The 24,617-nt window shown below is 51.3% G+C and overlaps 1 protein-coding gene across 7 annotated transcripts in view; it reads right to left on the bottom strand.

Moving 5' to 3' along the window:
• Window positions 1-11,944: 11,944 nt before the first annotated feature.
• Window positions 11,945-24,617, bottom strand: part of GLI2 (GLI family zinc finger 2) — a 262,316-nt gene continuing 249,643 nt past the window's right edge. For all 7 annotated transcript variants that reach the window (XM_043488281.1, XM_043488285.1, XM_043488280.1 and 4 more), the window contains 5 exons: window positions 23,875-24,024; window positions 20,829-20,993; window positions 19,450-19,728; window positions 17,568-17,904; window positions 11,945-16,178 (listed from right to left, as the gene is read on the bottom strand). In XM_043488281.1, the coding sequence (XP_043344216.1) occupies window positions 13,756-16,178; window positions 17,568-17,904; window positions 19,450-19,728; window positions 20,829-20,993; window positions 23,875-24,024 (3,354 nt within the window). In that variant the 3' untranslated portion in view covers window positions 11,945-13,755. The remainder of the gene's footprint in view (window positions 16,179-17,567; window positions 17,905-19,449; window positions 19,729-20,828; window positions 20,994-23,874; window positions 24,025-24,617) is intronic.

Here is a 24,617-nt window from a genome sequence, read left to right on the forward strand (position 1 = left end):
TTCCCCTTAGATGACAGCTTTCTTTTTTGTTTTAATTTGATTTTAATTAACTTATTTTTTTAGGCTGCCCTGTGTAGCATGTGGGATCTTAGTTCTCTGACCAGGGCTCAAACCCAGGACCTCTGCCTTGGAAGTGCAGAGTCTTAAACACTGGACTGCCAGGAAAGCCGCCAGCTGGCACCCTTCTCGAAAGAGTTGTCTTCCATCACTTCCTTCACTCCCACCTTCTCACCTCCATCTTCTTGCCCAGCTCACATATCCACACAGTTCCTGCTCCTGAAGCCAGAGAAGTCACTTAGCAAGTGTAAGTTTTACCTTCCTTGATGCTCATTTGTGTTGCAGGGAAAAAAATGCAACAGGAATGTAGGGGTGGAGGGAGTGTATACTTTTAAATAGGGTGGTCAGGGCAGCAAAGACCTGAAAGTGTGAGTTCTGTGTGTATCAGGGGAAGGACATTCCTGGCAGTGGGAACAGCAAGTGCAAAGCCCCCAAGGCAGAGTGTGTTGGGAGTGGACATGGGCAGCAAGGGGGCCAGGCAGGGAGAAGGAGAGCAATTGGGGTAGGGGAGACAGTGAGGTCCTGGAGAGGCTTGTGGGCTGTAGCGCTTGGGCAGGGTGGATGAGGGGTTCAGAGTCAGTGCTATGGGAGAAGTGGCATGATCTGGAAGGATGCTCTCATCTGGAGGATGAGACTAGGCCATAGGAGACAAGGGTGGGAACAGGTGGACCAGCAAGGAAACTTGGAATAAAGTGAGGATACAGCAGTGAAGTGGAGTGCTGGTCAACCAGCTCTCCCAGCGGGTGCAGGGAGAGCCCTGTCCAGGCATTTCATGGTGAAACATTCCCCCATGGCCGAGTTGCATTGCTGAGTGTCTCACAACTGGCTGGGTCCTAGGGGAATCCAGTACCTCACAGGGTCCTGGGGCATCATGGTGAAAAGTGAATCGATTCTGGATTTTCTCTGAAGTTAGAGCCCAAAGGATTTCGAGATATGAGAGAAATGCAACAGCTAGGGATGACTGCAATGCTGCCCAGTCTAGTGGCGATCAGGAGCACTGGCCACAGTTGCCATGCCCCTTCCTGGAGGTGTTCCTTCTCAGCCTGTGTTCTGGAGAACCCTCCCCAAACCCGCCAGCTCCGGTTCTTCACCATCTCTTGCCATCCCTTCTAGACTCTCTGGCAGCCTCAACCTCTTGGTTCTGACCCTTTATTGCTGGGGTTTCATAAGACTCCCTTCCCGGCTCCCTTACCCCCTGAGGCTCCATGGTACCCCAGGTAGCCTCAGCCTCCTACATGTGATTGACTCACAAGCCAGCATCACAGCGCCGACTTTTCTCTGAGTTCCAGACTCATGCATCCTAACACCTCTTAGGGCACTCTCTGGGATGTGTGCGAAGCACACCTACTCAACACGTGCAAATCTAAACTCCTAGTGCTCCCACTCTGTCCTGGCCCACTCTCTCCACCCATCACACTGGCCCTCGCACAATCCTTCATCTCTCAGGGCAAGTGAGTCAGTAACTGGGGACAACTTCTAAAGCCTCCATCTGTCCCTACTCACACGGAACCCTCCACCAAGTCCTCTGGATCTCACCTCCTAAGTAGTCCTTGGGTCCCCCACCATCGTCCATCTCTAACATCATCCTTCCTGGTCGCCTCTAATCACCAGATGCCTGGGTTATTGGTGTGGCCTTGTACATCCTGCCAAGCTGGACCAAGTTTTCACCATGCAAGTCTTAGCACACTTGCCCTTGCCGCTCGAATGTTTCTGGTGCTCTTAGGATGTGACAGAAAAAAGAAAAAACAAACATTTTCCCCAAATCTGTGGCTAGTCTTTCATTCTCTTAACGGCGTCTCTTGCTGAAACACATTTTTCATGTTGATGATGCCCAGTTATTCAGTTTTCTCTTTTATGGGTCATGTTTTTGATCGTGTGTATAAGAATTCTTTGCCTAAAAAAAAAAAAAAAAAAGAATTCTTTGCCTAAACTCAGGTCTCAAAGATCTTTTTCCTAAAATCTTTATGATTTTTGAATTTTGTATTTATGTATTTTGAGGTAATTTTTTTATGAGGTTTAGATAAAGGGTTTTTTTTTTTGGTCTATGGATATTCAGTAGTTTCAATACCACTGGTTGAAAAGATTACAATTTCTCCATTGAATTGTCTTTGCTTCTTTGTCAAAAACCAATTGATCCTATTTGTGTGGGTTTATTTCTGGACCCTCTGTTCCAGGGACTGGCTGAATATTTTCTGTGAAGCCACATAGTAAATATTTTATGATTTGTTGGCCATATAGTCTCTGTCTCATATCCTTAAATAAACCCAACCCTTAAAAAATGTAAAAACTGCCAGTACTATACTGTCTTGATTACTGAAGTGAAGGGTACCCTCTTACACTGTTTGTGGGAATGTAAATTGATACAGCCACTATGGAAAACAGTGTGGAAGTTCCTTAAAAAACTAAAAATAGAGTTATACCATATGATTCAGCAGTTTGACTCCTGGGCTTATGTCTGGATAAAACTGTAATTCAAAAAGATACATGCACCCCAATGTTCAAAGCAGCGCTGTTTGCAATAATCAGGACATGGAAGCAAGGAAATGTCCACTGACAGATGAATGAATAAAGAAAATATGGTACATATATACAATGGAATATTATTCAACCATAAAAAGGAATGAAACTGGGTCATTTGTAGAGATGTGGAAGGACCGAGAGACAGTCATACAGAGAGTAGTAAGACAGAAAGAGAAAAACAAGTAATCATATATTAATGCATATATGTGGAATCTAGAAAAATGATACAGATGGACTTATTTGCAAAGCAGAATTAGAGACACAGATATGAGAACAAATATATGGATACCAAGGGGAAAAATATGGGTGGAGGAACTGGGAGATTGGGGTTGACATATATACACTATTAATACTGTGTGTAAAACAGATAACTAATAAGAACCTACTGTGCTGCCCAGGGAACTCTACCCAGTGCTCTGGGGTGACCTGGATGGGAAGGAAGTCCAGAAACGGAGGAGATACCTGTGTATGTAGGGCTGATTCATTTCGCTATGCAGTAGATACAACCCACCATTGTAAAAAAAAAACTATACTCCAGTACAAAGCAATTAATTAAAAAATGTAAAAACCACTCTTAGCTCACAGTTCATGCAAAACAGTTCTCAGGGCAGCTTTTCTCTTTGGGTTGTAATTTGCAGACCCTGGCTCTGTCCAGTCGATTGATCTGTGTGTTTCTGTCACCAATATCACACTGTCTTATCCATAGCAGCTTTATAGTTGGTCTTAAAATCTGGTGGGATGAGTGCTCCAACTTTACTCTCTGTCTTTTAATTGATGCTTTTAGGCCACTTTCATTTTATGTAATTATTGATATGTGTGGACTCAGTTCTACCGTTTTACGTTTTGTTGTCTTTGTTTTGCCTTTCCTGCCTTTCTTTGGGCTATTGGGCCCTTCTGAGGATTTCATTTAAATTTCTCTAGGCGTTTCTGCACACATCACTTTGTATAGTTTGTTTGCTTATTGATTGTACCAGGAAAGACAATACACATGCTGAACTTCGTTTCCTGACGCTCAATACTTTAGCACTTCAAGTGGGATGTTGTCATCCAGCCCCTTAGGTGCCTTAACCACCTGCTCCTTCAAGACACGTCTGTCCTACTACATGTGCATGTGTGCTCAGCTGCTCGGCCGTGCCTGACTCTTTGAGATCCTATGGACTGTGGACCATAGGCCCCACTGTCCTTGGAATTCTCCAGGCAAGAATACTGTAGTGGGTTGCCATTTCCTCCTCCAGGGGATCTTCCCGACCCAGGGATCGAACCCATGTCTCCTGAGTCTCCTACATTGCAGGCATATTCTTTACTGCTGAACCATCAGGGAAGCCCATGTACATACATTGAAAGCCCTCACTGCTTCAACTGTTAAATACAGTAAGTCCTCTACGTATAAATTAGTTTCATTCTGAGATCGTATCTGTAGGTCCAGTTCGTTCCTAAGTCCAACAAAGTTAGCCTAGGTACCCAATGAACACAGTTAGCTGTATAGTGCTGTATTGTAATAGGTTTATGATACTTTTCACACAAATAATGCATAGGAAACCAACAAACACACAAAATAAAAAAATTTAATCTTACAGTACAGTACAAACAGCTGGCATACAGGGGCTGGCATCAAGTGAACAGGCAAGAAGAGTTACTGACGGGGGGAGGAGGAGGAAGTGGGAGATGGCAGAGAGGAAGAATTTTCAGCAGTAGGAGACGGAGGGCAAGATGCAATTTCACTTGTGCTTGATGTGGATGGCACAGCCTCTGGTATATTGCTGGATTTAATTCTATCCACCCTTAAAAAAAATGATCCAGTGATGTCTGTGTACTAGTTCTTTTTTTCTCATCATATGACCTGGTAGCACTGAATTGCTACAAGCTTCATGTACCATTCTACATTCAGGTCATCTATCTCAAAAACTGACGTTGCCTCCTCAAATAAAGAAGACCCCCTTGCCGTTTCCTGCATGGTGACTCTCTAGTTCTTCGCTTACTTCTTCCTCTTGTCTCTCTTCCTCCTTTCTCTGGGCCTCCAGTTCCATCAGGTCTTCATCACTAAGCTCCTCTTGTTGCCCAGCAAGGAGTCCAGTGAAGGGGTCCTCTTCCAGATCTGGATCCAGCTCCTCACTGAAGATCAGTATGTTGCTGATGATATCTTTGGATTCCTCATCCATGTCCTCAAATCAATGAAAATCATGAAAAAACTGCAGATACAGGTTCTTCCAAAATGCATTCATGGTGACAACTGTAAACTCACACCAAGCAAAGTCACTATTTTTTATGGCCTTGTAGATGTTATAGTCTTTCCAAAATTGTTGTAAGGTTGTTCTTGATTCATCACTCACCTTTACAGCTTGACCCAAAGTGTGACATAAATAATATTTTCTGAAAGTTGCTATAACTTCCTGGCCCATACGTTGGATAAGCAATGTAGTATTCCATGGCAGATACATTACTTTGACTTTGGGATGAAGGTCATCCATGCGTGAAGGGTGGCCCAGAGTACTGTCAGGTAGCAAAAGAAAGTTAAATAGGACATCCTTCTCCAAGCTATGCTTTCTCTACCTCCAGGATAAAATGGTGGAAAAACTAGTCCTGGAAAATGACCTGTGTAACCCAGGCTTTGGGGGCACTCTTCCACACAACAGGAAGAGAGCCCTCAACTATGTTTTCAAGGACTCTTGGGTTCTCTGAGTGATAAACTAAGAGAGGCTTAAGCTTCATATTGCCGGAAGCAGTGCCACCGTACAACAGAGTTAGTCTATCTTTTGGTGCTTTATAGCCTAATTCCGACTTTCCTACTTACTGATGTAACTTTGGTCTGGCATCCTCTTCCATTACAGTCCCTTCTCACCCACATTCAACATCTGCCCAGATAAATACACAACTTCATCAGTAGTTTAAGTGTTTCAGGGAATTTCCCAGAAGCTACCGTATCTGCACTCACTGCCTCGACACTGACATTTATATTGTGAAGTTTAGTTCTAGTCTTGAACCAATGAAACCAACCATGGCTGGCACTAAAATTTGCACCCTCTGAGTCATTCCATGTTTCTTCTTCAGGTCCTCATAAAGGCTTTTAGCTTTCTTTTGAATCAGTGTTAAGCTGAGTGGCACTCAATCTGATGTTGATCCTGCATCCACACACTGAGAAGTTTCTCCATCTTCTCCATCACTTTTCTATGTTTCTTTGATATTATTGCCAGTATCATTGGTACAGCAGACTCACATGTTCCATGATCTTGTCCTTGTTCTTTAGACCTGTGCTGACTGTTGAACAATTCATCTTATAAGAAGGAGCGACATCTACCACCTTTTCACCTCGCTCCACTCTCTCAATTATTTCCACTTTTTTTTTCCAGTGGTCATTGCTTGGAGTTTCTGGGCATCTTGGGCTTGAAATAAAGACACTGTACTGCGGTCCTCTATACAGTACTGAACACTAACGTACACCAAAGCATGACCACTGGTACAGAATACACGCATACGACAATATACGCCAGATGCATGAAATTATCATCAGTAATCGGACATGCAAAAAAAGCAGGTTTGCATCTTTGAAAGTCTGCAACTTGAAAGTTTGTATGTAGGGGACTTACTGTTTATTTTAAAGAACTCAGGAGGGAAGAATGTCCTACTGTATTTATCCAGATATCGTTTTTATTCCTCTTCCCTCCTCTGGATGCTCCACTTTCTTCTTATATCATTTCCTTTCTGCCTTTAGAGCAGACCTGCTGACAACGAATTTCTCTTCCTTTTCCTTCATCTGAGAGCATTACCTTCATCCCCGAACGATATTTTCATGGATACAGAGTTCTGCATTGACAGTTCTTTTCCTTCAACATTTAAAAAATATTTCACTTACTTCTGGCCTCCATGGTGTCTGATGAGACGTTTCCAATCCCCTCAGACAACTCCCTATTCATCTTTGAAATGTGGATCAGGTCTTATTTCTCATTCCAACCATGCTGACTTCACGGGCCCCTCCCTGCGCCATAATACAAGCCCATCACGCCTTCCTCTGTGTGACGTCATCACACACATCACTCTATCTCTAGTGATCCCATCACACGCTGGGCTCGCACACTCGCTTTTGCTCATTTTCACCAGCTGAGGGGTGGAGGGGGAAGAAGGAGCAGAGGGAGGAAAAGGGAAGGAAGAAGGGAAGAGAAGAGAAAGGGGAAGATGAAGAGGAAGAAGGAGAAGGATAAAGGGAGGAGGGGAGGAAGGGGAAGAAGAAGAAGAAATAAGAGGAGAGGAGGAGAAGGAGGAAATTGAGAAGACAGTGAAGACTGATCACCTTTCAGGAACCTCAGAAGACCTCTGAATTCAGAGGATGTTTCTGAACCTGAACTAGTGCGTGAACTTGGGGACCCTCCAAGGAAGAAAGTCAGTTTACAACCATGTAGCAAGTCTTTCATACCTACCCAGTTGCAGAAAATTTCCAGGTGGTTCAGGAAGCCGTTGATGAGGTCTAATAATGTTGCTGTGGGCTCCTCCATGCATCCTTCCATCACGGACTATATTTTTCAGCGGACTTCAATGCCTGCACTCAGAGGAAATATGCTTCAGTAATAGATTTCTGGAACCAAAGCAGGCCAGGGGAGTGCATCTTTGAAGTTGGAAGGGCCCATCAGAGACCCTTAGGTCACAGCCACAAGACATTCCCATTTCTTTTCCTGTGAGACCATGGCCTGAGACCTTTGGTCTCTGTTCAGCCCCCAGCTGCCAGATTTCCTCTTCTTCTTCCTCCTTCCCCCATCCCAATCTGTTTAAAAAGCAAACCCCATTACCTCTTAATGACAACTTCACTGTTTCTATAACTTCAGCTCTTTGAAGCCTCATTTCAAATAAATTCTGAATGGGCTACTCACAAGGTCCAGTTTCTATCCATTTGTCAAAATTTGGTTCACATCTTCCTCTATGAAGCTTTCTAGAACCACCAGATTTGGAACTAAACTCAGCAGAAATAATCAAAACCACTTATGGCTTCTCATGGGCTGAATCAGACACAGCTCATCCCTCAAAGAACTCACAGGCCACCAGGGCCAGAAAGAAGGGAAGGACCGGAGAATACATATGGGCTATGCCTGTGTTGTTAGTGCTGGGGGAAATAGCTTGCTCAAGGACCACTAAATTAGATGACCAAGGTAGCCATGGCACCCTGGACTCAATTTCTCCACGAAATAGGTTTTGTGGACTTAGAAACTTAGAAAAGATCTCTAGGTGCATTGGGCCATTGGCAACTCACAGGATTTCAGTATGCTGATAGGTACACTGGTAAATGTTTAACGACCAGCTCTCTGGGGTTGAGGGCAGGAAGCCCTGATTAATAGTGTTTGCTGGTTTCCATGGTGTAAATTCTCCCAACACGGCCAGTGTCAAGTGATCACTGTAAATGTTCGGGACATGGATAGTTTCACTGACCAGTGGGATAGTCGTAAATTGTTCCAAAAGTATTTGTGTAAATTGCTCTGAGCCTGCTTTTCAGATTTGTATTTTAACAAGCAAAGGGAAGTAAAAAATAAAAAAATTCTGAGGCAACCCACTGCAAATTTCATCTGCCTGTGAAATAAGGTATCAGATTTTTAAAAATTACTTGCAAAACTGGGTTAAAAATATCAAGCCTATATAATAAATCATCTTCAAATCATTTTAGTACCAATCGTCCTATAACTTTCAGTTTTGAATCTGGCATTTTGGAGAGAGGAAAAAGTGAGTCGATGTCAGTTTGTCATTGTTCAGTCGCTAAGTTGTGTCTGACTCTTTGCAGCCTCATGGACGGCAGCACGCCAGGCTCCTCTGTCCTTGGGATTCTCTGGGCAAGAATACTGGACTGGGTTGCCATGCCCTCCTCCAGGGGATCTACCTGACCCAGGGATGGAGTCCACATCTTCGAATCCTCGGCAGGTAGGCTCTTTACCAACAGTGCCCCTTGGGAAAGCTTCCATACATTTTCCTTAACCATAACAAAAGTTATTGGTTGGGAAGAAAAGTACATCATAGGATCAGAAGCTGGCTTTGGCATCTCACTGGTCACAGGGCATCAGTGAACGACTCCACTCTGCTCCCGTTTTGGATTCAGAGCCAAGTGAGCTACAGACTCAGGAGAGAGATGGAGGTCCAGTTCAGTCCGATTGTTAATATGATCAGGGTTGGGCTGATGTGGTAGGTTGGATAATTGTTCAGATACTGGTCTGCGATAATTCTACAGGAGGGGTGCATTCCCGGATTCCATTGATTTGGGGCTCAGTCATGTGACCTGCCTTCTGCTCCAAGCCTAGGTCCTAAGTGACCTCCTCTGTGTTCACATGCCCTTTGGAACTTGTGCCATCACCATATCCAAGCAGTGCTCTGGGCCCAGGGGAGAAGGCCCAGGGGCAAAGCTGAGCTGCCGTCTGAGGCAACCCCCTCTGCTGACTTGCAGACTCCCAAGCTAAATAGTTGCTGGGTGTTCTGTGTTTCAGGACTTCTGTGCTTATCAGACAGTGTTACCATGCTTCTTCAGAAATCGGTACCCAGAATGGGAGGCTGTTCGCACAAGTTCTAAAATATGGAGCATCAGTTTGGTACAGGGCAGTGAGGACACTTAGAGGAGGTTGGAAACATGGCAAGAAAAATAGTGACTTGGATGGTGTGGTGAAGAAATAGTTGGTAAAAGGATTGCCTATGGTCTTTTGGGACGGAGAAAACGTTCTCGTGAATTTGTGGAATTTGGCAGGCTGGTTTCCAGGCAGAATATTATAAACAGCATTTTCTTTGAACTGTAAATGATAAGGAATCACAAGTAAGAGATGAATTCAGAAAGGAACAAGCCAGCGTCAAGCAGAATTTAGAAAATAAAACGATCACTTATCTCTTATCTCTTTGGGCTCTCAAAGATGTTCAAATGAAGCTCTGGTCCGCCACAGAGACTAGGGCAGTGCCTGCAAGACATGGCCTCAGAGCAAAGATGAAGTCTAGGGTGTGTCCTTGATCTTATGGTCCTTGAAAGGGATAAGATGACTCTTGAACAGCCCTTCGGTGACAATCAGGTGCCTAGACATAGCCTGATGTGGGGTGTCAGTAATCAGTGTAGAGATGCCCATTGACAAGGGAATTAAGGGTGTGGCTTTGGTGCAGAGTAGACCAGAATCAAATATCAAAACCCACCATGTTTGAGGGAGCTGAGTGGGCAGATGTACTGTAACCACGCAGTATATTGAGGGTGCTTGACACATAAAGTACCTTAAGCTCTCCACCCTCTTTAGGCAGGAAGAGGTTGAAGAGTTACTCTGCTACCCAAGAGGGCACACTTTTCAGGGCCCTCTCCAGAAATGGAAATGTTAATGGAAAAACTAAGAACGCCCAACATGGATGCCAGAGCAAAGAACAGTAGACGGGGGAACATTCCACCCCAGGGTAAGGTCCCTGGTGACGTTTGCCCAGCATAACTTCAGAGGCTGTGGACCAGCGGCTGAGACGGGAGCGGAACCCGCAGTGACTTTAAGCCCAGGCCACTCTGTGTGCTGAGCGTGTGCATGGGCCTGGGGGACAGAGAAGCTCTGCTTTTAGGTTAGAACAAATGGAGACCACATGATCCTAGACTTTGAGCCTGACGGTTGACTAGAGAGACCTCTGGGGGTCTTGGGTGAGTCTATTCCACACGTGGGAGGGATCTGAGTGCGTGAGAGCGGACTGGGGATGACTGTACTATTGCTGAGAAATAGTCACTCTATCCCTCTTATTCCTACGGAAGGACACTTCCCACCCCTGATACGGGTTTGCCATATGACTTGCTTTTGCCAGAATGAGGTGAATGTGATGGTGCCCTGGTTCTGAGCAGAGGCTTGAGGAGGACTCACATTTTTCTGCTTGCTCTCCCATGCTCCTGCCATCACTACGAGAAGATAGTGCCCAGTCCAGCGTCCTGACCAGGGAGGAAGATGAGGGTCACGTGGAGCAGCTCCAAGCTGCCCCCGCCCAGCCGGCTGGATGAGCTGCTCCCAGCTGAGTTGCAGAGTCGCCCAGCCCAGCCCAACGGGGCTCAGCCCACCGTCAGCGAAGCCAGATTCCTGAGTGAAATAGACGCTGTTCCCTGGTGCTAAGTCTTCGTGGGTGTGGTCACTCAGCTTGATCATGGCCGAAGTTAAGTGACGCAGAGCATGCGGCTGAGTTGAATGGCCTCAGTGGACTTCTTAATACTGTAGCTCATCCAGTCTCAGGCAGCCCTGAACTCCTGGCCTCTCCCTGCCCCCAAAGCAGGGCACAGCTGCTTCCGGGGACTCAGCGTGTGATGAAGTAGAAGAGATGTGAGGCCTGAAGATGATGGGCTTTGAGAGCAGAAGGGGCTGCTCAGTTCCTCCTCCGGAGGGTACAAACTGCTAACTTCCTGGGGCTGACTCGGCTGGACTCTTTCCACCCTGAGGATACAGCCAGAGATGCAATGGTTCCCTAACACATAGCGAAGACTGGGACACCCCCAGGAAGGAAACCTGCTGAATTCCCTTCCCCTCAGGGGTTTCCTACACTTGCTATTATTCTGAGCATCCGTGACACCCCTCAGAACCAGTTCTCAGCTGAGCGTCTTTCAGGCAGCTTTGGCAACTCTCCGAGCTGGGTGCCAAGGTCTCTCTCCTAGAGCAGAGGACGTTAAGGGGCCCGGGCTGGGATCCCAGAGGCCAGCCTAACTGGCCCATAGAAGGTGCCTTCTACTTCTTTCAACCCCATCCTGGGCTCTCCCCTCCCACTTCCAGAACCCACCCCATGCCCCATGGCCCCCCTCACTGGTCCCCCTGAGTCACACGGCTGTAGCTCAGTTGCTTCAGTGGCAGCTTGCTGGATCGCCAGACCCGGGTAACCCTGTGCCTGCCAGGACCACCCCCGAGGGCTCAGAGTCCCTGCATGGGGCTGCTCCCCATGGCTCCTTTGCCCGTGGCCAGCTGCTGGGTATCCAGGGCTTCATCAGCCTGCCTGATTCTGCTTTTGCACCAGAGGACAGGGGGCTGCCTGTCTTCCTCTCCCTGCCTCCCACAAACTCAAGTGTGCTCACCCCACTGCCTGGCCAAGAGGGGCTTCTGACATGAGGAGGGCTTGAGACCATTGCTGCATCTCACAATTAGCAAGCCAACTTAGATGTTCCAACCACCTGGCTGGAAGAACAGCAAGATATTCCCGCTACAACATCAAAGCCTGCTCACATCTCCCCCTCCCCGGCCTCCGCCCTGAGACAACAGACAAACAGCCAGTAAATGCCCCAGCGTTAAACATTTCCTGGCAAAGGCGGGACAGTCAATTTTGATGCTGCTGAGAAAAAAATACAGCCTCATTCCTGTTCAAATGCACTGAATTTACTGCCCAGGTTTTCATTAACTAATGTCAAGGAAGAAGCAGATAGACCAAATAAATTATGAAAAAATTACTTTTTTTAATGTACAAAAAACGACTTATTTACAAGTTGAGTATGTCATCTCAATTCATAGCATGTAGAAAAAGCTAAAAATGTTTTGGAGATATAAATCTGACCGGATGATGCACCTACAGTATTTTCAGGGACGCCGTCTTCTGTACAGATTATATACAAACTGGGAATGGCCAGTGAAATCCTAGCCCAGGGAAAGAACATGCACTGCACAGAGCCCAGACCCTTGGAGGTGTCTCAGGCTGTCATTTGAACTTGACCTTGTCATTGAACCCTGACAAAGTCCTTGTTGTCCTGGGGTGTAGAGGCCCAGGTGAGGTTTTGGCCATGTTCTGGTTGAAGCCAGGCTCATAGTCAGTGTCAAGTTCATAGTGATGCAGGTGGATTCAGCAAGGTTGCCACAAATTCAACATGAGAAAGGTGTGGGGTGTTTGTGAACGTGTGTGATGGGGAGGATGCATCCACTCACCCTCCCATATGTTCGGGAACAATGTCTTCTGATGCCAGTTCCAAATTCCATTTCCGGGTGGGACTTGGTCAACACTGAACAGGAAAATTCAGAAATGGTCCCTCAGAGTCCCAAGAATCAACCCCTTCACAATCCCACCCCTGCCCCAAACACCATGCGTATCATTACTCTCTGTGAAATGAACCGGTGGGCGGAGGGAAGGGAGACCAGAAGATACCAGGACTGCATGCTGTAGCTTGGGGTCGGTCAGGGGGCTGCTGGTGAGTGGACAGCACGGCCTGGAGGAATGTGGGCAAAGGCTGGCATCCAGCCCCCCAGTTTCCACCATAAGGTGGGTGGACAGCGCATTGGAGGAACAGGGCTAGGTAAACATGCGACTTCCTCTTCCTACTGGGAGACCTCCAGGGCGGCCCGAGGCTGGGTCCCCAGCATGCTTTCTTTACCCAGGCTCCACTTCATCACACACTTCAGCTCACCTGGGTCCAGCCCTAACCCCCAGCAGCTCCAGCAGCCCTGAGGTATTTAGAAATGTGTTCTTTTCAGGAAGGGCTACATTCTACATGCATGAACACTGTAAACGTGGTCTGGAGAGGCCTGGGCAGCTTCTGGCTTGCCCTGAGTATTACACTGTTTTCTTTCCTTTTTTGGGCAGTGTTTTCATACTTTACTCATCCATATACACTTGGACAGTCAGCCAGCCGCAAAATTGGCTTTGCAGGGTAGAGACACCCATAATAAGGATGTGCTTCCAAACCATCCAGGTAAAAAAAAAAAAAAATTTCCCCTCCACAGCAAAGGATGTCAGAGGCTTCAACAATTAAGCTTCACAGAAGAATTCCCATGGGCCAGGAATTCCTTTGCCTTGCAGGCACCGGAGCAAGAAGCTTATCTTCCTGGATTAGAACATCTGGTATGGCTTTTGGATTCAAACCCAAATGTGGTTCCTCTCACCTCTTTCCCTGTGTGCTTGGAATGCCCTGGGCCCCTGTTATCCCTCATCAGCCAAATGACAGAGGTGACAAAGCCAGAACAGAGCAGTCCCAGAAACGCCAGAGGCTGGGAAGCACTGTGTACATGAGTTCTGTACCCCTGCCTTGCCTTTTCCGTGGAGACTTGTGAGAGGTCCAAAAGATTATCTAAAGGAAGACCAGACAGCATGCCCCTAAACCTGCCCTTAAAAGCATTTGTGGTCTGAACCAGCCACTGGCCAAACTCCCTCAGACCTATGTAATACTTTTTGGGGAAAAAGGTAAAACAGACAAAAGCACCGTGCCCTGGGAAGCGATGGTCCCTCTGAGTCTGCCCAGTGCCAGGGGCCGGGGCCTTAGGTCATCATGTTCAAGAACTTGCTCTCCTCGGCCAGGCTGGTGAGCATGGAGCTCATGTCCCCCACAGCCATGTTGCTGATACCGGCGGGGATGGAGGGCAGAGTCAGGGAGCTGCGTGGGGTGGTGAGGCGGGAGGAGCTCTGGGAGAGGCCGTGGAGGAGGCTGGGGCTCAGGGCGCCAGAAAGCAAGCTGGAGTGATCGCTGTCATCCATGATGGCGTCGAAATCAATCTGGGGGGCCTCAAGTAGCTGGGAGTCCACAGTGCTGGACACCTGGTTGACCCCCGGCGAGGGCAAGGCCTGGGGCTGTGTTGGCTGGGGCTGCAGGGCTTGGCAGCCGGCCTGGTTCTCAGGGCCCCCGTTCTGCTCGTACATGTGGATCTGGCCGTAGTAGTAGAGCATGCTGTGGTCCTGGGTCCCGCCTGTGTCCTGCGGGGGTGGCTGGGGGGGTAGGGACAACATGCTGCCCACTGTCCCCTTGGGTACAGACTCTGCCAGCTCCTGGTTGGCTGACATGGCAGCCATGGCATGGCCAGTTGCCCTGGCATAGGCCAGCTGCTGCCCAGCACGTACCCCGCGGTGGCGGCCGGCAGGGCCGGGCTCTGGGGGTGGCCGGGGCTGCATTAGGCCAAAGCTAGATCCGGCTGCCCCCATCGTGCCCTGCTGTGGCTCCAGGAAACTGGCTTGGTGGGAAGGCACCAGGCTGGGGCCTTGGTGGTAGCCTTCCTGGCTCATGGTGGTCACCAGGTGATGACTCTGCTGTGGGTAGTTCTGGGCTGGGTGAGGTGGCGGCATCCCGGCCAGGCTGGAATTGGGCATGCCGAGCTCCCTGTGGCTGTTGCCCATCATGGTGGGGTCAGGAGCAACTTCCATTTGTTGGGGGAGCCCCAGGTGGCCTGGCTTGGTTGCCATGTTGCTGCAAGAGGAGGGGAATTGGTTCAGGGTCCCACCCATGGTGCTCAGCTGGGGGTGGGCTTGGCCGTAGCTGGGGTGGGGGTTCACTGCAGCAGTCATGTTGGGACACTGGCCGCCAGCCCCTGGCTGCCGCAGCTGCTGTGTATAATTTCCCCTAGGTGTGGAGGGGGCTCCCCCGCAGGGCTGTAGGTGTGGCTGTGAGTTCTCTAGGCCCCCGGGGCTCGGCTGCAGGCCCTGTGGATTGTATCCTGGGTACTGGCCAAAGGCTGGCTTCTGCGGTACCACAGCGAGGTTGCCCTGTGGGAAGGGCAGAGGCTTCACCTGGCTGGCCAGTGCGTCCACAGTGCCTGAGCTCACTTCGTTCCACTGCACAGGCATGGTGTTCTTGTTCAGGCTGGAGGGGGCCCCGTAGGCCAGCGGGCAGCCTCCCAGCATGGGGGCAGAGTGGCCCACGTTCGAGTCTGCAGCGGCTATGGTGCGCTGGCCGTGCAGCCCGGGGCTGGGCAGTTTGGGGTGCTCAGAGAAGCATGTGCTCTCTGGGGGGTACACCGGTGGGGTACTCTCCTCCAGGTTGCCACTGGTACGTGCCTTGATGTACTGCACCACGTCATCGGGGAGCATGAGGTCGTCCTCTGCCAGTCCGAGGCTGACCTCTGGGCCTGTGCCGTCCGCCCCCGCCGCCAAGGCTTCCATCACCACGTTCTCGCTGATGCTGGGCGGCCGGGGCGAGTAGCCACTGCGGGCCAGGCTGCCGTCGGCGTTCGGGTGGCTTTGCAGGCGCAGGCCTCGGCCCTGACCGCAGGGTGGCGGTAGCGTGCCTGGGGTCACGTCGAGGGCGCTGTGGAAGCGCTGCACCCGCGGGGCCGCCAGGGCATCAGGCCGCCTCCCGGGATCGCTGGCCCGCCGCGCCCCGCCGCCTGGCACCTCGTGGGGGAAAGCAGGCATCGGCCCCGTGGGCCCGTAGTGTGGCCCGTCGCTGCCCCGCCGAGGCCCGATCGGGTGCAGGCAGGCAGCGGGCAGCGCGCGCTCGGGAGCGTCCAGCAGCGCCAGCCGGGTCCGCAGGCTCGTGCGCTCCAGGCCGGGCAGCGGGGTGGGGGGCGGTCCACCTGTGGCTGCCGCGTACTTGGCCCGCAGGCTGTACTGCTGGGCGGGCGTGAGCTGGAGAAGCCCCGGGCCGCCGCCGCACTGACTGGCCTCGCTCGAGCGCCGCGATGCGTCGGTGGAGATGGGGTCGTAGGAATCGGCGGAGCTGGCAGGGTGCGCGCGGCCGGCGCCCAGCGGCGAGGCCTCGCTGGAGCGGCGACTAGAGAAGTAGGGGGAGATGCCGGAGGAGCGGCGGCTCACGGTGTAGGCCGAGCTGACTGTGCTGGTGGAGCTGTCCCGGCGTTCCTGCAGGTGGCTCAGCACCGTCAACTCGCCCGGAAACAGCTCGGACAGCCGCGGGTTGGGCAGCAGCCCCGCGGGCCCGCCGCCCCCGCCGCCGCTGAAGTTTTCCAGCACGGAGCCTGTGGGAGAGGAGAGCATCAGCGTGGGGAATGGGGGACAAAAGGCAATGCTTTGGCTGCCTGGAGGGCGCTGAGCTTGCTGGGCCTAGAGCCCTGGAATAGGGTCTGGCAGCCAGTCAATGATTTCTCAACAAAAGGAAGAAAGAGACAATCAGGAGCAAATGGTGGCACTTACTGCCAGGGCACAAGTGGAAGTTCGGACGCTTGATCCCAGTCTACTGCTGCTGGCAGGCCCTGTGTTCTCATTCCGCCCCATTCTTGGTCTCCAGCTGTGGGTGGCATGTCTCCCTGGGGAACACTGGGATACTGAAAAGAGCCCAGGAGGGCCCTGAACACAGCCTCCCTGCACCCTCTTCATCCATGGATGGGTGTTGCCAGCTGGGCTCCCCTGGGGCTGTTTACCCAGCAGGCTGTTTATAGAGTGCGTCCTGGGACCCAGGGCCATGGGAGGGCAGAGAGGCTGCACGGTGGACCGGGAGAAGACAGCTGCAGCTCATCTCACGGAGAGCTCTGGGGCCTTGAGCGGCCTCTACATCCCTGATCTGTCCCTGGATGTGGGCCACCCTGGGAAGGGGTGACCTTGGGTGAGGCAGCTGTCAGCACCCCAGGCAATCTCTGGAAGAGGCTGGGAATTGAAGGCCATCCGCTGGCAGCTCCTCCAACAGCTGGGGCAACAATCCTCCCTTCAAGGAAGAGCCTCTCAGTATCACCCCTCTATAAGACAGTCCTACCACACGGGCCATCAGTCCCTGGAGGGCAGCCTAGAGGCTCAGCACCCCAGGGTGTCTGGTGCCTAGCACACTGCTCAGCAGAGTCGACACTCAGGAAATGCTCAGTGAGGACATCGTCCATCTCAAAGCCTGGTTAACTTCCCGAGGCTGAGGACAGGGCTGCCTCCTCCAGGAAGTCCTCCCAGCTCTTCCCCAGCTGCCCTGCTTTCTCTCACTACCCTGAGCTCTGTCCTTGGTGCTACTTGGCTCATCCTGCATCTGCTGGCATGGCCTTTCACCATAGGGACTGGAATATCTCACTGTCCTGCCGAGGGTCTTTGCTATGGTATCTATGGCAGGTGCCTGACAGACAAGTGAATGGATCATGAGGAACAGGATGATGGGAGCTGAGTTTGCCTGTTTTGAGGAGTTATGGGGATGTAGCATGGTGTAGTTGGAAGAGCATCAGCTTTGGAGTCACTCATGCCTGGGCTAAGTCTCAGCTCTGCCAGTAATCTGGGCAAAGCACTTTCACCTCTCTGAACCTCAATTTCCAAAATTGTGCAATGGGTTCGTAAGATCTATCTTCTCAAGAGCACATGGTGTTTGGTGGGTGTGAATCACTGTGCTGCCCTGGGTTCCCTCCCACCCCACCAGCGCATCCGGGGCCTCCACCTACCACTTCCCGGGAGGGGAGGCAGCTTGGAGGTCCGGGTGTGCGGAGCTGGCCCGGCCCATGAGCAGGAATCCTTCAGTGACTTGAGTTTCTCCTTCTTGAGCTGCTCGAACCGGTGCATAGCGCTCATGTGTTTGCGCAGCTGCAGGCCACCAGCAGAGGGGGCGGCCAGGGCGGAGGGGTCAGCCCCTGGCGGCGGGTCCTCCAGAGCTCTCAGGTCTGCCAGGCTCCCGGGCCCTGTCCCCGGCATCTCCACACCGCTGTCATTGTTGGGGGCACTGCCCAGGGGAGAGGGCTCGCTGCTGCAGGAAGACTGGGCTCCGGGGCTGGACTGACACAGCTACAGGGAGCGTGATAAGAAGGCACCGACTCAGAGGGTGCCAGAAGCCACGGGCCCCGCCACCCAACACAGCACTCTTGCACACCTGGGGAGGTGGGGGCGGGGGGCGAGAAGGAAGCCGCTGCATGGAGGAGCTTTCAGAGCATTACTTCTCTGAGCCTCGGCTTCCCCAACTATAAGCTGGACCTGAGCTGCCCCCTGGAGAGAGTCAATGGATAGATGGAGACAACCCGGCAAGTAGAAGGCATCAGGTAATCGTCAGGCTCCCACCAACAGCCCCTCTCCCCCCACACAGCCTCCCTGCTGTGCTCCTAAGCTCTTCCAGCCAGTGTCTGGGCCAGAGCTCTGCTTGAAGAGCTCTCGGTGTGTGAACACTTGGAAGCTGAGCCCCACAGAGGCTGCTGCAGCCGTGTGAAATTAACACAAAAAGAGGAGACTTAAGCATCCTGACAGCAGTGATGGGCTGCTGGAGGAAGCAAGGAAGAGTGAAGGCCTGCTGACCTGCTGCCTGCCGAAGAGGCTGGAGATGGGTCGTTAGAAAGGGAGTTTGTCTGCAGGGGTTGTAGCTGCTGGATGCAGCCCTTGCCCTCACCCTCCCCAAACCAGCACTCCCTCTGAGTCAAGGCAAATGGGTACAGTGCGGAACTTTACAGAACGTGGGCAACCTTCACTGGGACCTGGGATCTGAGCCCAAATAAGGCTCACCTGGGATGAAGCATCCCAGGCTCACTCCTGGCCTGAAGGTCCCACATTCTAGGTCTTTCCAGGGAAGCTGCAGTGCTTTCATCTGCTCATGGCACTGCCCACCTTCCTCACCTCAGGACTCAAGACCTTCTGGAGGTCTGTCCTTCCCTCCTCTGCAGCCTGGATCTGCACCTGCACTCTGCCCTGATCCTCATAAAGGCTTGGACCCCATGGCTTCCTCCTGTGATGGCACACTTGACCCCTGCTGCCAGCTATGACCTGTTCTGACGGCCCCACTTGCAGCACCTGCTATCTACCTAACCAAAGCTGCCTTCCAGGCCCTTGAGGAGCCTGGACAAGCACCCCAGCCGCCCTTACTCATGCCAGCCCTCCCCCAGCCCCACCCAGCTCCTTGCTCACCTCAGTACCGTCTATCCTTAGGGGAGGTACAGTCAGGAGAAAGAGGCGGAGACAAAGAACAGGTGGTTAGAACAAAAGGGGTGCAGGCCAGAAGGGCAAGGACGCAGAGACAGGACAGAAGGGTGGGGGGCGGCTGCTGAGCCTGGGGGGCCGGTGGGAAAGTCAGCCACCGGGAACCACCGGCCCCCTGTATACTGACAGAGTCGGGGCAGGCATCCTGTTCCCCACGGTCAGCCCAGCAGAATGGGACCCACTTGGCTCAATACAGGTTCGGTGGGGGCCCGAGGTGGTGAAGGGAGGGATACTGAGCTGGAGAGAGGAGGGACATCCTTGCACTTCTGGCGGGGAGGGGCCCGGGCAGATGGCATCGCTCTCCCGCCGCGGGGCATGGCCTCCTGGGGGCGGGGCGTGGACCGGGCCTCTGCCGCCCAGTCGGCTTACCCCGGAGCGCTCTGTCTTGATGGCCTTGACGTGCAAGCCGTCCTCCACGGCCTGGCTAGTGCTGCTGGCCTCGGCGTTGTCCTCGGAGCCCCGGCCGGGCTCGGCGCCGGCCTCGCTGTCCCCATTCTCCCGGAGCAGGGGGGCGCGGAGGTGCACATCGTTGCGCTGCTTCTTGGTGACGTGAGCGTCTGGGCCGTGCACCGTCTTCACGTGCTTCCGGAGGGAGCTGGGGTCCGTGTACCGCTTGGTGCAGCCTGGAATCTTGCAGATGTAGGGTTTCTGGGAAGAGAAGAGGCGTCACGCATGAGGCAGGAAGGCAGACCCCGCAGGGGAGCGCTGCGCGTCGTCTTTATGCCGGTCCTTCCGCAGAGCTGGCGGCACCCTTGTCGGGAGGCGCTGGACCCCTCGATGGAGCCGCACTCCACCGGCCTCGCCTGCCACCTTTTCTTGAAGGTAAGCATGTGGTTAACGAGACCCTCAGTCCCACCTCCCCAGACTGGAGACACGGATCAGAGCCTGTGGAGGGAGGGAACACAGTGCCTGGCGTGATCAGCTTAGCCATCGGCATGTTGGGATTTTTAGTATCAGTGAGTGTATCACCTCCTTACACGTCAGTGAGACAGCCCTGAACACTCTGCTGTCTCTCATGAGGAAAGAGGTTCAGAGAGGCAAGGACACTGGCTCCAAGTCACCCAGGAGTGGGATGAAAACCCAGGGTTTTTGACGCGCAGTCCTGAGCTCACACACACACACACACACACACACACACACGACATCCACATATAAACAGACTCGTCTACATGTATACACACAGACATGTACACACAGGTATGCACATCCACACAAACACACGCACACTTGAACATGTATATAAACACCCACATGTGTACACATACTTACAAGTACATATCCATACCTCCTCCCCGCATAATACATACAACCACATGCACACAGGCGCATACATACTTGCAAACACACACACCTTTCCAAGCTATCTCTTGTCTTTAGACACTCTTGAGTTGATACTTTTGAGAATTCCTCTGACTTCTTATCAAAGCAAGTCCCTTTGGGGTCCAAAATGTACCTAACCTTTTAGAGACACCCTTTCCTGAGTCTACCTGAGTGACGGTGGTTGACCCTAGGAGAGACTGGGAGGCAGGTACAGCCCACGCCACGGGCCCCCTCAGCTCTGCCGGGGGCTCCGGGCCCCACGGAGGGGAGGGTGACAGCCACCGCAGGCCAGGCAACACCAGGAGCTGGAGCGTGTGATCAGCTGCTGCTGGACCATGGGGACAGGGGCTGCGGCTGTGTGCTGGGCTCCCACGGCAGGGGGTGGCAGGGAGTGACATCTGCAGGCTACCGGCGCCCCAGGTGGGTACCTCGTTGGAGTGGGTGCGGTTCTGGTGCTTGGCGCGGTCTGAGGCGTTGGAGAAGGCTTTGTTGCAGCCCTCGTGTTCACACACGTACGGCTTCTCCCCAGTGTGGGAGCGCAGGTGAGTCTTCAGGTTCTCCAGGCGGGAATAGGCCTTTGAGCAGCCCTCGAACTGGGAACAGAAGGGTTTGGTCAGTGAGGGCGGACACAGCGAGTCCCAGGTACAGTGTGGGGAGCCCAGCCTGTGGGCTGGTCCACTGCTGCCTCCCAGCCCCGGGGTCCGCTCTGCCCCACAGGTGCAGCCAGGAGCGCGGCTCTCAACATCTCCCTTCCCTCCTGATCACGTAAATGACACATCTCAAAAACTTGAAGACTGAAAAGTGCAAGGAGGCAAATGAAACCTTCCATGGCCCAGGACAGGCACTGCTGACCTCCAGGTAAGTCTCATTCTGGGACCCTGCAGGTCCCAGAACTAGAACATCTCGAGCATTCAGCTGCTTATTCTGCTTGTTAAAATCGACAGCACATTATGAGACTCTTCCCATATGATTAAAAACTCGGTAAATATCATTTTCAACAGTTTCCTGATGCCCCTCCCTGATTAGAACTTTCTTATGCATTAAAATGTGCCAAGAATAAAATCCAGTGTCCCCCACATTGCTGAGGGAGCAGGTCACCTTGACCCTGGCTCAGGCCATGTCTCTCTCCTTTTTAGTCCTTGACCCCACTAAGTTCTTCCGCGTGAGGGGCCTTTCACACACCGTCCTCTCTGGCTGGAAGCTTTTTCCTGTCTCCACCCACCCTGGCCTTGGCCCGGCCCACTCCCTCTCAGTCTTTGGGGTCAACTCCTCCTAGAGCAATTCTTTTATTTTCTTAATTATAATAACACCCTTTTTTCTTTATACTGCCTAATGCAGTTTATAATTATCTTAATCGTTTTGTTATCTTGCCTTCCCACAAGGATACAAGCTCCCTGAGAGCAGATACCTTCTAGGTCCTATTCATTTCTGTGTTCCTAGGAATCTTGCCTGGCAAAGAGAAACATTTTTGGCACTCCAGAAACATTTTAGGAAAGGAAGAGGGAGCCAGAGAGAGGGGCAGGAAGGGAGGGAGGGAAGGATCATTGCAAGAGTTACCTACTCCAAAGATACTGCAACTGCATCCAGTGTAGCTGTGAAAACTGCCCCCAGAATGACAGGTAAACCCCAGCAGGAACTTTCATCCCTCCCATCTGCCCCCTTATTCCTGACCAGTGTGGCTGGGCACACTTGGCTCCAAGGCCTTCCGTTTCTGTAGCTTACAGCTCATGTCGGAGGGCTATGGTTTGCTACCACTCAGGATCTTAAGAAAACAACTTCTGCAAAGGACTCAGAAAAGCAAAAATAATTTTGCAAAAGAAGGACAAATTTGGAAGCTGGACACTTCCCAATTTCAAAATTTACAACAAAACTATGGTAATCAAGCAACTGTATAGCACAGGGAACTATATCTGATCTCCTAAGATAAATCATAATGGAAAAGAATATAAAAAGGAATATATGTGTCTGTGTGTATATAACTGAGTCACTGTGCTATACAGCAGAAATTCACGTAACACTGTAAATCAACCATTCTTCAATTAAAAAAGGCCATGTGGGGTGCTGGCATAAGGACAGATGTAGCAATCAATGGAAGAGAACTGATAGTTTACAAAGAAACTCACACATTTAGGGTCAATTGGGTTTCAACAAGGATCCAAGACCATTGGATTCAACAAGGATCCAAGACCATTGGATGGGGAGAGAGCAGTCCCTTCAACAAATAGGGTGGGACAACTCTGTAAAACCATGCAAAAGAGTGACGCTGGATCCTTACTTCACACCATATACAAGTTAAATGAATGTGGGTTAAAGACCTAAATGGAAGGGCTACACTATTAAAAATATATATGTGTATATATTTATATGTTCATATAAATAAAACTACATACCTATAAACCATAAAACTCCCAGTAGAAAACAGGAATAAATCTTTGTGACCTTGCATTTGGCAGTAGTTTATTAGATATGATACCAAAAGCACAAGGAATATCAATAAAACAAACTCTCTGAACATCAAAAACTTTTATCCTTCAAAGGAAACTATGAAGAAAATCAAAAGAAAACCTATAGAATAAGTTTTATAGAATATAAATAGCATATCTATAGAATAGTATAGAAAATACCTGCAAATCATATATTCAATTAGAGTCTAGTAAAACTACTACAATTCAACAACAAAAACAAATAATTTAAATACGGACAAAATATTAGAATAGAGTCTTCCTCAAAGAAGATATACAAATGGCCTGCCCCTTTGAAAGAGGGAGAAATTCCTGTGTGTTAAATAACTGCTGCTACTGCTAAGACACTTCAGTCGTGTCCGACTCTGTGCGACCCCATCCCTGGGCGACCCCATCCCTGGGATTCTCCAGGCAAGAACACTGGAGTGGGTTGCCATTTCCTTCTCCAATGCATAAAGTGAAAAGTGAAAGTGAAGTCACTCAGTCGTGTCTGACTCTTCAGCGACCCCATGGACTGCAGCCTACCAGGCTCCTCTGTGTTAAATACAGGTCTCACCAAATAGTCGCAAATCCTGTTGACTCCATAAGGGAGACTGTCCAAAAGGCCTTATAATTGTGTTCACATTTTTTTTTTTAAGTCGGCCAAAGTGACTTTTAAACCATCATCACTTAACCTGTGACTCTCCAGTGAAACTCTTTCCTGTGCAGAGGACAGTCTGCAGGGCCAGCCACCGAGCGGGGCGTAGCTTTGGGGCTCCTGGTCACAGAGACACCAGCACACCTCCCCCGCAGGTACCTGGATGCACGCGGGCCTCAGGGACAGTAAGCGAACGAATGGGGCCGCAGACAGAACAAGGGGCCCCTTGGACCCCAGACCAGGCAGGAGCAGACAGGAGGCCCCATTGACAATCTTGTCGCACTGTTCCAAAGCTGCTCCACCGGGTCCTTCCGTGGTCAGCGATGCCCACCCTGCCGCACGTCAGCCGGCCGAGGGGCCGGCCGGGCCACTCACCGTGCACTTGTGCGGCTTCTCGCCCGTGTGTCTGCGCATGTGCACCACCAGCATGTACTGCGCCTTGAAGGGCTTCTGCTCGCGCGTGCAGGCCTGCCAGCGGCACACGAACTCCTTCTTCTCCCCGTGGATGTGCTCGTTGTTAATGTGCTGCCAGGAACAAGCCCACGGAGCGGGGTGAGCCCAGCCACCCACCCCTCCAGACCGCACCTGGTCTGTGCAGACCACCCACCGCGCGGACCAGCACCCACGTGCCGGCCACGCCTCCTCCTGAGTTAGCTCAGCTGCTTTTTCTCATTAGTCACTCAAACGACCATCCATGACGGTCAGAGCCGCCCCCGCTCATCCCAGGCTGGGCTGGGCTCTAGTCTATGGAAAACCTGTGGTTATGATGAAGCTTCCAGGCTGCAAACAGCAGGCATTTATTAGCTGCATTGAGGCAGACCTGCTCACAGTGGGTACATGAGCAGCCTCTCCCAAGACTGCCCCTGTGGCTCCAGAAAGTTTTAAATAACATTTTTTTTTTCTTTTAAGACCCCACAGCTTGTGGGGTCTCAGTCCCCTGACCAGGGATTGAACCTAGGATGCTGGCAGTGAAACTGCCAAGTCCTAACCACTGGACTGTCAGGGAGTTCACTAACAGTTTTATTACAACAGAAACATAAATGCATCCTCTTCTTTTTGATAGTGACCCGTAAGATGTTAGCTTTGTCTTCTTTTCACAAAAGCCCAGATTGTTAAAG

This window comes from Cervus canadensis, chromosome 15, assembly GCF_019320065.1.
Source record: "Cervus canadensis isolate Bull #8, Minnesota chromosome 15, ASM1932006v1, whole genome shotgun sequence".
Classification (NCBI taxonomy): Eukaryota; Metazoa; Chordata; class Mammalia; order Artiodactyla; family Cervidae; genus Cervus; species Cervus canadensis.